General features: G+C 42.1%; 1 protein-coding gene across 1 annotated transcript in view; it reads left to right on the top strand.

Annotated features, from left to right (window-relative positions):
- NRDC (nardilysin convertase) overlaps positions 1–15525 on the top strand; it is a 44692-nt gene that overhangs the window by 23700 nt on the left and 5467 nt on the right. Inside the window, exons 15-25 of the mRNA XM_075002490.1 lie at positions 1487–1591; positions 1819–1942; positions 2680–2766; positions 3681–3800; positions 5815–5866; positions 6752–6902; positions 9600–9727; positions 13009–13171; positions 14103–14134; positions 14458–14596; positions 15158–15205. Of these exons, the coding sequence (XP_074858591.1) occupies positions 1487–1591; positions 1819–1942; positions 2680–2766; positions 3681–3800; positions 5815–5866; positions 6752–6902; positions 9600–9727; positions 13009–13171; positions 14103–14134; positions 14458–14596; positions 15158–15205 (1149 nt within the window). The remainder of the gene's footprint in view (positions 1–1486; positions 1592–1818; positions 1943–2679; positions 2767–3680; positions 3801–5814; positions 5867–6751; positions 6903–9599; positions 9728–13008; positions 13172–14102; positions 14135–14457; positions 14597–15157; positions 15206–15525) is intronic.

The raw sequence follows: 15525 nt of genomic DNA, 5'->3' as shown, positions 1-15525 counted from the left end.
CCACACCATCGTGGGTTCATTCAGCTGCGCATCTACCAATATAATTTATGCCATTATGTGCCAGCAATGCCCTTCTGCTATATACATCGGACAAACTGGACAGTCTCTACGTAAAAGAATAAACACACACAAATCAGATATCAGAAATGGCAATATACAAAAACCTGTAGGAGAGCACTTCAATCTCCCAGGCCACACAGTAGCAGACTTAAAAGTAGGTATTCTACAGCAAAGAAATTTCAAGACCAGACTCCAAAGAGAAATTGCTGAGCTACAATTCATCTGCAAATTCGACACCCTCAGCTCAGGCTTAAACAAAGACTGTGAATGGCTGGCTAAATACAAAAGCAGCTTCTCCTCCCTTGGTGTTCACACCTCCAAATCAACTGCTGGTAGTAAGCCTCACCCTTCCTGACTGAGCTAATGTTGTTATCCCTAGCCTTGCTCTGGCTTATTTATACCTGGCCCTGCAGATTTCCATGACCAGCATCTGATGAAGTGAGTCTGTGCTCACAAAAGCTCATGCTCAAAACTTTTCTGTTAGTCTATAAGGTGCTACAGGACCCTTCGTTGCTAACCCAAACATCATAACTTCTGATTTCAATGATTTGGTGGTGCTGTTGAAATTCAGTTGGTCTTGTATTGTCTTAAAGGAAGACAAGCACACAAAAAGTGGGAGAGAAGGACAGCAAAGATACCAAATGCGCAGTGGGTAATATCGGGAAGTAAGGTGATTCTGAATTGTGGACTGGAGTTAGGTTAAACCGGTGAACTAGCACAGCCGAAATCACAGCTTCCAACTTCATTTCCAGGCTAGAGAAATTTCTTGTAGGCTTCAATCAAGTGCCAAAGATCTTGTCCCAGAATCCATTATGAGGTGGCACAACTAGCACTTGTTAAAACAAACAAAACCCCCAAAACAAAACAAACCAGGGACAGCTTTGGTTTGCATGTATGCCAGTGGTTCTGAACCTGTTTAACACTGTGGGCTGCCTACAATATTACTTGTAGGTTCTTAAAGATTTCACATGGGCTGCTGCTCTGTGCTGATAGGGCTGCAAAAAGTCCATAGGCCGCAGATTGAGAACCACTGGTATGAGACTTGTGGTCACGTGCATTAGCCAGTGGTGTCTTGTATTGCCTTTTTTCCTAATATTAGACGGACCCATAATTTTAGCTAGGGTAGTTTGTATTCCTTTTGCTTTTGTAAAAGTGCCATGAGATCTAACTTGTTTGCAGCTAGTTATGAGAGGGAGAGAAAGCAGAAACTGTTTAATTAGTCTGTCTTAGGGATGAGCCCTCAGATGCTGCAGGGCTGTGGAGAGGTGGGCATATTTGAGCACCGTGACTGAGGACTTGTTTGACTTGCAGGCAGGCTGAATAAACAAAACTAAATCTCAGTAAGTACAGTACACTACAAGCTTTATTTAGCAATATTGTTAACATTTCAGATGTCTGATATGCAAATCATCTGACTTGTTTATAGACTGATCCAGTTGATTATGTGGAAAGCCTTTGTGAAAATATGCAGTTGTTTGAGAAAGAGGACTTCTTGACAGGGGACCAGCTTCTGTTTGAATACAAGCCTGATGTAAGTAGCACTTTAGCTCTGAACATGTATATTTGGAGAATTTAGGCATATTAGAATGGGTTTGCTAATTTACTTGCATCACTTCCAATTTTTTCAATTTCAAAGAAAATTGTTTACTTTAGGAATAGATCTGTAATCTTGTCTTTTGAAATTTCACAATAAGTTTTACAGCTTGGCAGTTGTAGTTAAAGATGCATTTGGCTACAGATGTTGGTTTATTTTTGTAGGTTATTGCTGATGCCCTTAACCAGCTTTATCCTCAGAGATCCAACCTGGTTCTGCTGTCTGCTGCCAATGAAGGAAAATGTCATCTAAAGGAGAGATGGTTTGGGACACAGTACGGTTTGGAAGGTAAATGACCCTTTGAAGTGTCTGAGGTAATTCTCAATGGTCATAGAGGCTATTAAACAAGTTGGCAGCACAGCCCTGCAAATACAGAGAAGCACGAAGTCAAATGTGATCTTGATCTAATTTTGAGTCAGGGCTTTGTCATATTTCACAGCCACTCTTCTCGTTTGCAGCATTGGCAGGTCGTTTTGTTTCAGGGTCTTCTTTTAGAAAAGGGGGGAAGCCAGAGTGAGTCTTCCAATTGACCGAGTCAGTACTGAATAGAGATTAAATGCAGATAATGAAGGCTAAAGCAACATATTTTTGGGTGTGATGCTAATGTCCTCAGCCTTGAGTTTTAAGCATGACTGTTTAAGTTTGCTGAAAGTCAAGTTTGAGCAGAGGCTTAAAGAAGACATGTAAGTTGAGTCAAGTAGTATCAGGAAAGGACATCAAGACTTTTTGCAGACAGGCATGGAAGCAAATTTTTCTAAGGATCAGCAGCAATGTTACCATTAATCCTTTCCATCCATGTTCAGAATTTGTTTTTTATGTGCACTGAGGCATGTGCGAATGTGCATCACCAATAGAAACAAAAAAATCTAGTTGTGGGCACTCTACTAATCAGCTGGGCAGCATTTGAATCGCTCCTGAGCAGCTGCATGAATGCACAGTTTAGATTGAGCACTGATCAGCAGCTAGATATTGATACGGTCGCTTCCATGTCACTAAGCTGATATTTTAATTTAATATTTTCATAGATATTGACAAGTACTGGAGTGATTTATGGGCCAGTGACTTTCAGTTAAATGAGGACTTGCACCTACCTGAAGAAAATAAGTATATAGGTGAGTGAGACCCTTGTATCTGGTGCAGTCTGCCACTTTTCCCTCCCAAGATATGCCACTTGAGGAACAGGAATTTCCCTAGGGCACTGTCTTTGTTTTTCCTTTTTCATGAATGGTTAGTTTTTAAATTAACTGTTTCTACTGGAGTAGATTGGAAATGTTCGTTTCTGAATTTTTATTATGGTATGTCTACACTTGCCAAAAGATTGACACCTTCAGGTTTGATCTTCTGGGGTTCGATTTAGTGCGTCTAGTGGGGATGTGCTACATTGAACCATCAGGGCTCTGCAATTGGCCCTGATACTCATCGTTGTGATGAGTAAGTGGGGGGTCAAGGGCAGAGTTTCACCCATTGACGTCTGTCTGTGAGGATGGCCAGAAAAAATTATTTTTGGTACATCGATTCCAGCTGTGCCATTGTAGCTGGAATTGCATATCTTAGATCAATTTTTTTTGTCGGTCTAGTGTAGACCTGGTGTTAAAGCAGACTTAACTTTTTGGGCAAATTTGACCTGACTGTGTCTCTTCAGAGTACTATAAATACCAGGTACCAAGCAGAGCAGGTGTAGTGCACTTATGAATCACTTGCATATTGCTGTAGACAATAGTATCTGGGTTACTGAGAGACCAATACTAGGTTATTTGCTGCTTTGTGGGGAGGGAGGAGAGAGAAAGCAGACTCTTAAATAGCATTTGGCTCTGTTAATAGAAAACCATCTTGAACAGAGTATAAAATGCCTCCTCTCTTTACAGTGCAATGACCCAGCCATACTTCACCAAAGGGAAGTGTGCAACTTGAATGTACTATAGTGACATGAGAGGAGAGCAACCTACTTACAGTTTTGAAACCTGCATTTGTGTTAATGGCTGTGGAATTGAGATACAGTAACCCACATATTCTGTTTCTACATTAGCCACTGACTTTGCTCTAAAAGCACCTGATTGCCCGGAGTCAGAGTATCCTGTGAAAATACTAAGCATGCAACAAGGCTGCCTGTGGTACAGGAAGGATGATAAATTCAAAATTCCCAAAGGTAAAGTCTGTTAACTAGTATATTACACACAATGTGCAAAGCTTTTCACATGCAAGAGAAGGCCTTTGTGATAGACCTAGCAATGTATTTAGAGTTAGGACTTGATTTCCCAATAGCACTGAGCATCGCTCAAGTTGTCATTGCTCTTATAACTTTTCTTTTATGTTTAGCTCCTTGTTCAGGTGCCTTCAGGTTGCTTGGTGGTAGGATTTTTTGCTAGGGAGTCACATTCTTTCACTACAGAGTCCTTTCTCTCTCTAGCTAAAGGGTCAAAAAACTTTGCTTCTGCTCCTCTTCCCTGCCACTCCCAGTTTCCATTGGTGGTGGTGTCTGGGTTTTAGAATTTAAGTCTTGAGGACATCCATTCTTCACTTGGCTGTTCTGTAAGCCTGCCTGAAGTGGTCGTTCATAAAATCTAGGTGCCACTTCTTGCAGATGGCTCAGTAACTGTAGTCGTTCCTAGAGGCCCTAAGCAAAGTGACTGGGATCCTCTGTGTGACAGACTACACCAGGGGTCAGCAACCTGTGGCTCTGGAGTCGCATGCTACTCTTGGAGGAGTCACTTGTGGCTCCAGACGCTGCTGCTGCTGACTCCTCTTGCAGCTCCCTGCCCTGCTGGCAAGGCAGTGGGAGGGATCCAGCCATTGAACCAATTAAATTTAGTTTCATTATTTCAGTGCGGCAGGGCAGGGAGCTGCTGGTGCTGTAGGTGGGGAAGTGAGCAGGAAAACTTGGGGGGAGGGGGCGGATGAGTCTGCCCCTGCCAGAGCCTCACTGGGGTGTGTGGGGAGCAGCAGCAGTGCACACAGAGAGAACAACTTGTCTGGCTGAGGCAGGTTAACCCTGGGTTTCGGCCTGGGAGGGGTTAAGCCTGGGGATGGGGAGTGGTCTGGGACTGTGGGGGAGTTAATCCTGGAGAAGGGAGTGGTGTGGAGCTGAGGGGGTTGGAATGCGTTGCCCAGAGAGGTGGTGGATTCTCCATCCCTTGAGATTTTTAAGTCCCGGCTGGACAAGGTCCTGGCTGGGATGACTTAGTAGGGGTTGATCCTGCTTGAAGCAGGGGGCTGGACTAGTTGACCTCCTGAGGTCCCTTCCAGCCCTGTGATTCTGTAAGCCTGGGGAGGGGAGTGGTTTGGAGCTGGGAGGGGTTAAACCTAGGGATTGGGGATGACCTAATTACTTGCAGTGATCACTTTAATTCATAAAAATAGAAAAATATGCTTAAAAATAAACATTAATACTATTTGTTTGAAATAGAAAATCATTCTGCAAAGCCTGCTGTAATCTGATATTTATTTCCCATTCTGAGTACACAGAAATACAGCAGTATTTCCATCACCGCTATTTAATAACTGTTGATTTCTTTTGAAGGTATAATGAAGGGCAGAGTTTTGCAGATTATTTTATTTGTGACAAAGTATGAAAAGGAAAGAATGTACTTTGAGTTTTCAGGCTTGGTAGTTAGAAGAACCTTAGGTTTTACCCCTTGAACAGAAAGTATGGAATCACTTGAGATCCAATAAATGTGGGAGCAATGTTGCCATTTTTAAGTTATGTTTTCAGAGTTGCATTTCAATTTTCTGTGAATGATGCTCTGTTAAAACTTGTTGTACAGCCTTTGTACTGTTCTAAATAAAAGCATAACATTAATTTATTGCAAAAACAATACAGATGCATAAAGATAAGGCCTCTATCCCCAGACAGTTCACCATCTGATTAAGTAATGTCTGTTATCAAACAAATTATGCCTCTTTACAACTCCCAAGTATGTGTATTTTCTTTCAAAGTTCTATTGTTTGCCAACATTTTGAAGTGAAAGTTTAAAGGGTAAATGCTGGGTTTAAATGAATTAGTTTGGTAATTTAATACAGATAAGACATTGTCTCAGCTGAACAAACATTATACATGGGATTCAAATACAAAAATGGTGTGAAGGAAAAAGTGGTTGAATGCATTAAAATTGTATTTCTGAATTTTCTTATTTGTGTGTGTGTTTTTTTTTCCGCTCCCCCAGCTTATATACGTTTCCACTTGATATCTCCACTGATACAGCAGTCTGCAGAGAAGTAAGAACTACTTTTCTGATGCTTATATTGCAGAGCAGTTAAAATTCATATCCGGGGTTAAAAACACTGACCCTCAATTAACTTGACTAGAGAACAGGGGTTCTCAGACTGGGAGTCAGGACCTCTCAGGCACTTGTGATGGTACTACATGTGGGGAGTTGCAAGCTGTCAACCACCTCAGATTCTGCTTTGCCTGTAGCATTTCTAATCATGTTATATTTAGTTAAGTATTTGTAATTGGTAAGGCGAGGGACTCACACTCAGCAGCTTGCAATGGATCACTAGTACAAAAGTTTGAGAACCCCTGAGAGAACATTTCCTCTTTCATATTCTTTACAGGTCAGTAGTTTTGGGGAAATGATTTATTGGGGGAGAGGGAGCGTGTAAGAAAATTTTGGAACAGTTTTCCTATGATGACAGGCATGGAAAATGAAAGTGAAATGGGAGTAGCAGTCCATCTGCTGGAACAGAATAGAATGTTCCTGCAAAGGCTTTGTGCTGAAAGAGTTGCAAGTTGTAGATCTAGCCAACAACCTGGGGGAAAAGCGTCTACGTGAGGGGTAAAGAGATGGAGAGCACTACTTAGAGCCTCTGCGATGCAGAAGTATTTTACTTAATGCCAAAATGAGGTCTAGGTAGTCCTTTGAATAAAGATAAATTCACAGCCCTGTGTTTGTAGATGCCTACATTAATCAAGACTAAAATTCGTGCAGGGTACACGGTTTCTTAAATTGGATTTTGCGATATATGTTGTAAAGTGACTTTAGCTGTCTAATGAAATAATTCTGAAATTTGTGGGCACATGCTCAGGTCCATGGCCTTTATGGTGGTTTGAGTTTTTTCTCTTCCTTTCTGGTTCTCACTTTTGCCCCTTTCTTCATGCAGTGTGGTGCTTTTTGATACTTTTGTAAACATCCTCACCCACAACCTTGCTGAACCAGCATACGAAGCTGACGTTGCTCAGCTGGAATACAAGCTGGTAGCTGGAGAGCACGGTTTAATCATTCGAGTGAAAGGATTCAATCATAAATTACCAGTAAGTACTAACAGTATGTGTCCTCTACTGAGAGTCAAACAGTTGTTGTTGGGCATAGTTTTCTAAATTAGGGGTGTGCAAAATGGGGTGTGTGACATTTTGTAAGCAGGTGGGTGCAGTGTGCTCAGCCCCTCTTACCCCTGCAGCTTCTGCTGTGTTGCCAGTCCTCTGCCACCGTGTCAGAGGGCTGATGATACAGCGGGAGCTGTGTGCGTGGGATGGGGTCGGGGGGCGATCATGCTGGGCCCATCAGGGGAGAGGGCTGGTGCACCTGTGGTGCTTGCCATGCTGTTGGGGTTGAGGCAGCTGGTTCCCAGTGGAGGGCATGGGCTGGCTGGGGGGGGTGTCCTGGTGTGGCACTCCTGCTCCCCCTATGGCACTGCAGCCAGCCCAGTCCCATAGCTCTTTCCCTCTCCTCCCCCTCATCTCCCCCTGCCCCCCACCCCCCCAGGAGGAGCTGCTGCTTGCCCAGCACCTGAGCCCAAGGCCTGCGGGCGTCCCTTCCTGTGGTCCTCCCACAGATTGGGGGTTGAGGGGGAGGCCCAGCTAATTGCAGGCATGGAAAGGCGGGCGCAGCATAAAAAATTGGCTTGTCCCTGTTCTAAACTATTTACATCTCTGTCCTTTAAATATCAATGTCTTAGTGGTCTTACAACCCATTGATGTTTTTGTACACAGGTTAAAAAACAAACAAAAACCAGTCTTCTTGCTGAGAATGTGTACACATTTCCAGGTCAGCAGGAAGGCATAGTGAGAAGGATTGATGCTGACAAGGGTGCAGGGTGGGGAATCATACCCAGCATGAAATGTAGGAAACATTCAAAAGAGCTGGTTGTGGAACAGTGTTCCCTAAGGTGATCAGATGCATTCAGCGTGGCCATCTTGAGGGGAAACTAAACACGTATTCCTATTTGATTATTTTTCTCTACCTAGAATTACATTTTCAAAATCAATTCAGTCCTTCTTTCTCACAAAACCTTAAAAAAACAAAAAACTAAACAAAAAAAACAAAAAAACAAAACACAGTCAACCATACTCATAAAATGCCTTATCCTAAACAAAGCTTTTGTTAGAAAAAATTAGAGGTTTGTGACTTGAACGTTGTTGGTGTATCTTATGTAGAAGTCACTTAGATGTATGGCAATGGATGGCAATATGATAACCTGACAGATATGATCCATGTTCATGTTTTTCCTTACTCTCTCTCTCTATCCAAAATGACTATATTTAGTAAGAGAGGTTTCCTGGTCCAATGTTATCAACTGCATTTCCTGTGTGGCAAATGACCTTAACATAGAATAATCTTGTTGGGATGTTTTTACTGAAAAACACCTAGCACTCTTCTCTGTTGTAGACTGAGGCAGCTTTCTAAATACACCTTTAACATTTCCTTTTTCATATTCACTTCACCTAGCAGTAGGCAAGGTTACTCATAGACTGTCACTACAAAATTCAGTTTTATACATTTCTTAAGTTGCCAAAAAGGAGAGATTTTGAAGGCAGTTTCATGCTCACAGACTCAGTGGATTTATTTAAAGTGAGGAAAAACAGGGAAGCAAGGGGGAGGGCATTAGATATAGGACAGTGAAGAATAACATTTTTTAGTTTATATTAGTATTTACATTTTTTGCTCCTCTGCAAGCCAGAAAAGGTTGAACAGACTTGCATGCTTATTGTCCATGAGAACAGTCTTCTAGGTAGCCTTGGAGCAGGAGGTGGAATTAAGCTAAAACTAAGCAATTAAAACCTTTTTATTGGAGGTTAACAAATTCTCACTCCACACCACTCTCTTTGGTCTCTGCTGCCTCACTCGGGATCTGGCGGCCTCAGATGGTGTTACTCAGTGGGTGCTGAGAGACTGCTGTTGAGGGAGAGGAAGGGCTCACCTGCACTATAACTATTACTGGGTTAGGGGAGATGGTTCCAATACTAGTAGAACTTGTAGGGTGGACTAGACTTAACAAGCTGAAAGCTTTGGACAGTTCAAACTGTAGCTTGGACCTCTCACTTGGTGAGTTGTAGTATATATGGGGTCAGAGGGCATCCTTTGAAATACACACAGCAAAATCTTGAACTACACAGGAGAAGGAAAATCATGTGTGGAGAGACTTGAGGCTGTGATCTGTACTGCGTTCTGCAACTTTTTACAGACTCTCAGCTTCCATTAATAAACATCATTTTAAAAATGCACTACGTTTTCCCTATGGAGGAGGTATTGTAGTCAACATAAATGTTCTGCTGCCTTATTAAAGGTGGCCTGCAAAGGAAGGATAATGGATTTGTGTACGTGTGGATGAGATTTCCTTGTCCTTTACTTTAGAAATATCATGAATATTGAGTCTTGCCTTCCCTGTTTTGGAGGGCTGCTAGGGGATCAGAGAACTAGGCTGGGCACTTTTGTAGCCCATCACTGAAGAGGCACTATTGGTGAATCTTTCACAAGGAGAGAGATTTTTTTTCCCCCCAAATGTTTAAAATGTCCTGAAAAGCTAAACAGTCTGACTGAATACTGTTTCCCTTCTGATGTGTTCAGGTATTTTGTGATACCATCTTATTAAATCTCTAGCTGCCCCAAAAACCGAGAAGGGTCTAAACTTCTGATACAGGGGAAAAAAGTTGAGAATTCACATTCATCCTCTTTGGCAGGTAACATTCTCCTATTGGCAAAAATAACTTTGAAAACATTTTTCTTTCCAGCTGTTGTTTCAGCTCATCATTGACCACTTGTCTGACTTCAGCTTTACGCCAGCAGTTTTTGAGATGATCACAGAGCAGCTCAAAAAGACCTATTTTAACATCCTCATCAAACCGGAGACACTAGCCAAGTGAGTGTCTGTGGGGAGACGAAATGAATGGACTTTCTGTGGTTTAGGTGGCGGTACAGGTAGAGTGGTGTTTACTCTGCTTTCATTATGTTGTCCTGTTAGAACACTGTAGTAGCTGTAAAAGCTCCCCATGACAGGGAAGAATTATTGTTCAGTGTTTTGTCTGGTCAGTGAATGAAATGAGTCTTGGCATCTTTAAGAATAGAACATAGAATGAATGGTAGCATTCTGTTTACTGTAAGAGCTGGTGCAGCTGATCAGATGATAAAGTAGAAGTGTGTTTTCATTCATACAAGAGTATGTATTGAGTACGTTACAAAACAAGAAAAATCAGAATTAAACGCCTGCCATACTTTGTAGTTATCAAAAGAAGATGGCTTGAGTGGAGAAGAGATGTCATTAGAGACCTACTATCAGTCTAATCAGAGCTAATTTTGCATACTAATATTGAAGAACGTTGTAAATCTGTTTCACAGTGGTGAGAGGGGTTTGTGAAAAGCTTCAGCTGATCAGGACAGAAGTTTAAAAAATTGTACTTTACGTGATCAGAATACATCATAAATCTCATGTACTGTAATCTGACACCATTTTTATAAAAGTATCTCTGTGAGACACTTGCGTAGGTATATGCCTGACATCATTTGAATTAAGTAGTGGGGGAAAATAAGTCTGATTTGAGGTGCCCCCTCCCTCCACTCTCCCCCACCAAAAAATCTGAAAACTGCAGTAGGGATGAACATGGAGTGTCAAGTGTTTTTCCTCTGTACATAATAACCAGTACAGTTGTTATCCTTTAAGATGAGGTGGAAGTGAGCAGGAAAATACCCTTGTCAGAAAGAAGATACAATTATTGTCTGATGTTACCTTAGACTACAGATTAGGTTAATTTCACTTGGCAAGCAATAAACTTAACTGTTGTTTGGGAATTACACTGAATGTCTAAAACTGCCTCTAAAATCATGTAGACCTTGTATCTCTTGTTCCAAAACATACACACTATACAACACAGAGGTAAAACTCAGCCCTCTCCTGGGGTTTGGGTTTATTAAAAGAATTGAAGTAAGATGACTGGGGCCATACTCTTGGCCTGCTCTCAGACCCAAATCTGCGTCAGTACAGTTCACTGCAGAAGCCTGCCCCTCCCACTATCCCTTCCAGCTTAATACTGCTGGCACAGGGAAGGTGGAGGAGGGCTGTCTTTGGCCCTTTCAGCAGAACCCTGTAACAGCCATCTTTTCCTGACTGAGTGTGGGACTTGCTAGTCCTATCCCACTAGGCATGTTTAAATAACCAATGTTTTCAATTGATTTTTTTTTTTTCCATACAGCTAAGTTTATGGTGAAGGTAACTGTCACAGGCTAAAGCCTAAGAGAGGCAGTCTACACAGCAGTGAAACAGCCTTGCAGCCTGATCCCTGTGACCCCAAGCTGGTTGGCACAGGCCACCCATGAATATCTAGTTACTGTGTTGACTTATACCTAAAGCATCACAGCTCAGTATAAGGTCTAACAGTTCAGCATAAGTGGTTGGCACGTATTCTAAGGGACCATTTTAAGCTGGCGTGGGTTTAGTCATAGGACAAAAAGGGAGTTGAGGGTTACAGATTGTAATAAATCTTAATTAAGACCACAGTTATTTGTGTTTAGCAAAATTATGAATTTAAGCTTCCAGTCTTTAAGTGTTCAGAAATAGAATCATTGCTTTGTGAAAGAGTTCACCCACTGTCAGAGGGTGTTCTTTTATCGCTGTCCTATGCTTGGTCATATAACAGCATAGTGATTGGTTTAATCAGCATAGCTGTTGTTCAGGCTCTTTCTGCACTGGATAATGTACGCTACCTGTGATATAACACATGTAGGACAGTCCGAGGGATCTTAAGAAGTGTGGTGGTGTGGGTGTTGATCACTGTTGCAATGGAAGTATCTGCCAGTTTTGCTTCTGTTCTGGCAGTCTGGTGCTGCTTTGAATTGGTGTATCCTGGTCTGCGGCATTTATGATGGGGATGGAGGGCACTGAATATCTAAAGGAGGGGATTCAGGAAAGCTTTCTGTCAGGACAAGGTCCCCATTGAATGTTTGTAGTTTTGTGCTACTCTATATGGGTCTCAGTTTGGCATGGTAGGTGACAACTTGGGGAGCGAAGTCAAAGGAGATTTTATTTCTCTATTCCAGAAGATTTGGGTGACTGGTTCCATGATGCAGTCTATTTCTCTGGGGGTGTATCTTTGTTTAAAGGTAGTTTTGGGTTTGCTAAAGTGTATGTTCTGGTCTTCCTCCTTGGAGCATGTTCCCTGAGGTCTCAGTGCCTTCTTTGTGTGTTTGAGGGTGGTTACTCAATCTACGGAAGCAGGTGTTGAGGACTTGTGGGTTTCTTGTAGATTGTAGTTTGTAATGTTCTATTGTTGAAGCTGATCATTGTGTCCAAGAAGTTTGGTGTGGGAAGGTCCCAGAGATATTTTAATGGATTGTGCTGGTTGCTGAAGATGTGGAAATCTGTGAGGGAGTTGGTGCAGAGAAGGAAAATGTCATGGATGTATCTTAGGTATATCATTGTTTTCATGACTCATTTCCTCCACCCCCCCAAATTCTTCCATCTGTAACGCACTAAATCCCCCTTTTGATCCTATGGCTATAGGCATGTTAATGGGACACTTTACCTTAAATAGTCCCTTAGAACACATGCTAATTACTTCTGCTAAATTATCCATTACACCTTGTATGTAGAAGTAACACCGATTACTTTTCTCACACCTGAGGAAGAACTCTGGAGCTTGAAGGTTGCCTCTCTCGTGAACAGAAGATATTACCTCACCCACTCTGTGTCCATTAGTGTCCTGGGACTGACATGAACACATCACCTCATACTACTTTTATTTAATCTGTATTACTACATGTAGCTCTCCTTCTGAGACATCAAGTTGTGAACATTTTGGACCTGCAGGAATAATATGTTAAAACTTGTGTAGTATTAAAATCAGACCTATGTCAGTGACGTACAGAAGAAAGGGTAGCCTGCGCATCACAATACACACCAACAGCTGTTTAAAAAGGCTTATTATGGGAAGCAGGATTTAAATATTTTTCCCAAGGTAGTTGGCAGCAGGATCCCAGGTTACCTGAGCTGTATTCTGGAGCTGAAGCAGGGCTGAAATACCAGGGCAGTACTTGATATTTCTAGTTAGGATTAGCTGAAATTATGCTTGTCTCAGACCTTGGGTGTAAGAAGAGTTCTAAATGCTTGGTGGCTAACGTTGTGAATTAAATAATTTTTTCTTGTTACAGAAATGTACGTCTCTTAATTTTGGAGCATGGCAGATGGTCTATGATAGATAAATATGAGACATTAATGAAGGGCCTTTCCATCGAGTCTCTCTCATCCTTTGTTAAGGCTTTCAAATCTCAACTCTTTGTGGAGGGTCTTGTACAAGGAAACTTCACAAGCTCAGTGAGTACTGACCTCAGCTGAACACACATTCTTGAATTTAGAAAGATTGCTCACCCTGTTTCACTTGCCTTTGGTTTTATTTCCACTGGCAGTTATGGAGATACCTTGCAGTGTGCCTGTTAACACCACCATGGGACAACTAATGTAGAACTGGCCACTGGTGATTTTTATCCATGTTGTCTGAAAACACACAGCAGTTTTTAAACTGCAGGTTTTGATGTCATGATGACTTAAACACTGCAGTAATGGGGCAACTTTGGAAGATTTACCTAAACCTGTCATTGCAGACACAGGCTATGTGTGGCAGGATGTTATACTGTTTCTTGAAGGTCCAATACTACTGCTGTTACTCTCTCACAACTGCTGTTAAAGCCATAGGCCTGACCTAGTCTAAGAGGTTTTTAAATCTTGGTCACAGCAAGGCTTGGCCCCTCTCCATGCAGTGACAGAACCGTGTGGCCACTGAAAACAAACTTGTAGTCTTCACTTTGCTTTCTCTCATTTGCTGGCACTGCCCCAGCAGGTGCCCAAGCTTCTCCTACATAATTCCCACTTACCTACTGATAATTTTTGTGCCAGTCTGTTACTGCTAATACCTGTTAGTAGGTTCTCCGTAAGACGCTTTCCTCATTTAGTCTCCCCTTTCCTGGCTTTCACTGTCCTTGGGGAGAAGAGACTGGATTGGAGATGTTATGCTGCAGAAGGAAGCAGACAAAGATCACACTGCACTGTCACATTGTAGGGGAGAAAGTGGTCGGTGCTGGGTTAACTGCTGGCCAAAATGCTGTAATGTGAGGCAAGGCTGGGGAGGACAGGGCAGTTTTGTGTTTGCTGGTTCCTTTCTGGATAGCTGTAGTATATATTGGGACTGATACCTAGAGGGCTAACAATTCCATTCTCTAAAGTAAAATTCTTTATGCTCATCTCTTAGGAATCAAAGGATTTTCTGAATTATGTTGTTCAGTGAGTATTTTCTCTCTTTTTAACCTTTTACCAGATATAACTATATTACAAAGCCATAACCCTGTTAACTTTTTTGTGGGGGGGGTGGGGAGGGCATGTTGGAAATAGCCAGAATCTGTTTTTCCCCAGAAAAGGGTACTATTGTCCAGATTTTCTGGAAATCTGGTTTTGATCGGATTTGATGTCAGTTTAAGATGTTTTTCTAGTTCTTGGGAGTGGGAGGGGATTGACTTGAGGCATCTGGAATGTGAACATATAGGTTCATTGTTTTGGTTTAAGGAATGGAAAGGTATTTGAGGCTTTGCTGTTTGGACTCTCTTTAGAAAGCTGCAGTTCTCTCCCTTGCCACACCCATGTCCTGTTCAGTTTCGGGTGGTGGACCTGCCCAACACACATCTACTCTGCAAGGTGAAAGCTCTTAACAAAGGCGATGCCAACTCTGAAGTGACAGTCTACTATCAGGTAGTGTGTAAAGCATTTGACTATACTCGAATTTTCCTAGTAGCTGCTGCTTGTGCTGGTGGCTCCCCTAAGCTAGCGTGTACAACAGTTCTCCAGCCATTATTTTCTAGAATATATTTTGAATCCTAGTGGGCCCAGAAACAATCTCCATGAGCAGAGGCTTGGTTAGCAAAATCTTCTTTCTTACGGTCTGTGTTATTTGGGGTGAGAGTTCTTGATCGCTTATACCATGTGCAGGCATATCTCATACTTTTCTGTCTTGATATTGCCTTCCTCCCTCCAGATTGTGCCTGCTACTTGCCTCCCTGTTCTTTGATTACCTTTAAATTGCCTTTCCACCCTTGCAATGATTTGTCCAGTGAACAGACCCTTGTCTTTTGCTAAGGGGGCTGTTTTGTGAACACATGGGAAGCCAAAAAAGCTGACTACTTTTTTTGGTTGCAAATTGCTTACTGCTGAAATCCATCCAAACAATCTTCCTTCTTAATGAGGCCATTATAGTAAGAAAGCTCTTCCCTTTCCGTGAGAAACTCCTGTTTTTTCATTTTTTTTTTCTTTCAGTCTGGGGCTAGGAGTTTAAGAGAGTACACCCTTATGGAACTGCTTGTGGTAAGTGTTTGCTCCTTTTCTAACAAATCTTGAATGCATATTAATGTGCAGCCCCAGAAGCACCTGCCTTCAGAACAATGGCTAGTGTCAAGACAAGGTCACAGGTGTAAATGAAACCAAGGTGAGACACACACATGCTGGCGATCTGCTGTAATTGATCTTTTCTGTCCTTTCTGGATTTGGGGGATACAGCTCTATGGGTGTGGTACATTGATACCCAAACAGCATAAATGAACCATTTCACAGAGAAACAGAATGAAGTGCGCTTGCTTCCTATAATATGCTATGTCCGACAATCGAGATTCTAGAACCACTTTTAC

This window comes from Carettochelys insculpta, chromosome 9, assembly GCF_033958435.1.
Source record: "Carettochelys insculpta isolate YL-2023 chromosome 9, ASM3395843v1, whole genome shotgun sequence".
Classification (NCBI taxonomy): Eukaryota; Metazoa; Chordata; order Testudines; family Carettochelyidae; genus Carettochelys; species Carettochelys insculpta.
This window is presented reverse-complemented; position numbering and strand designations above follow the sequence as displayed.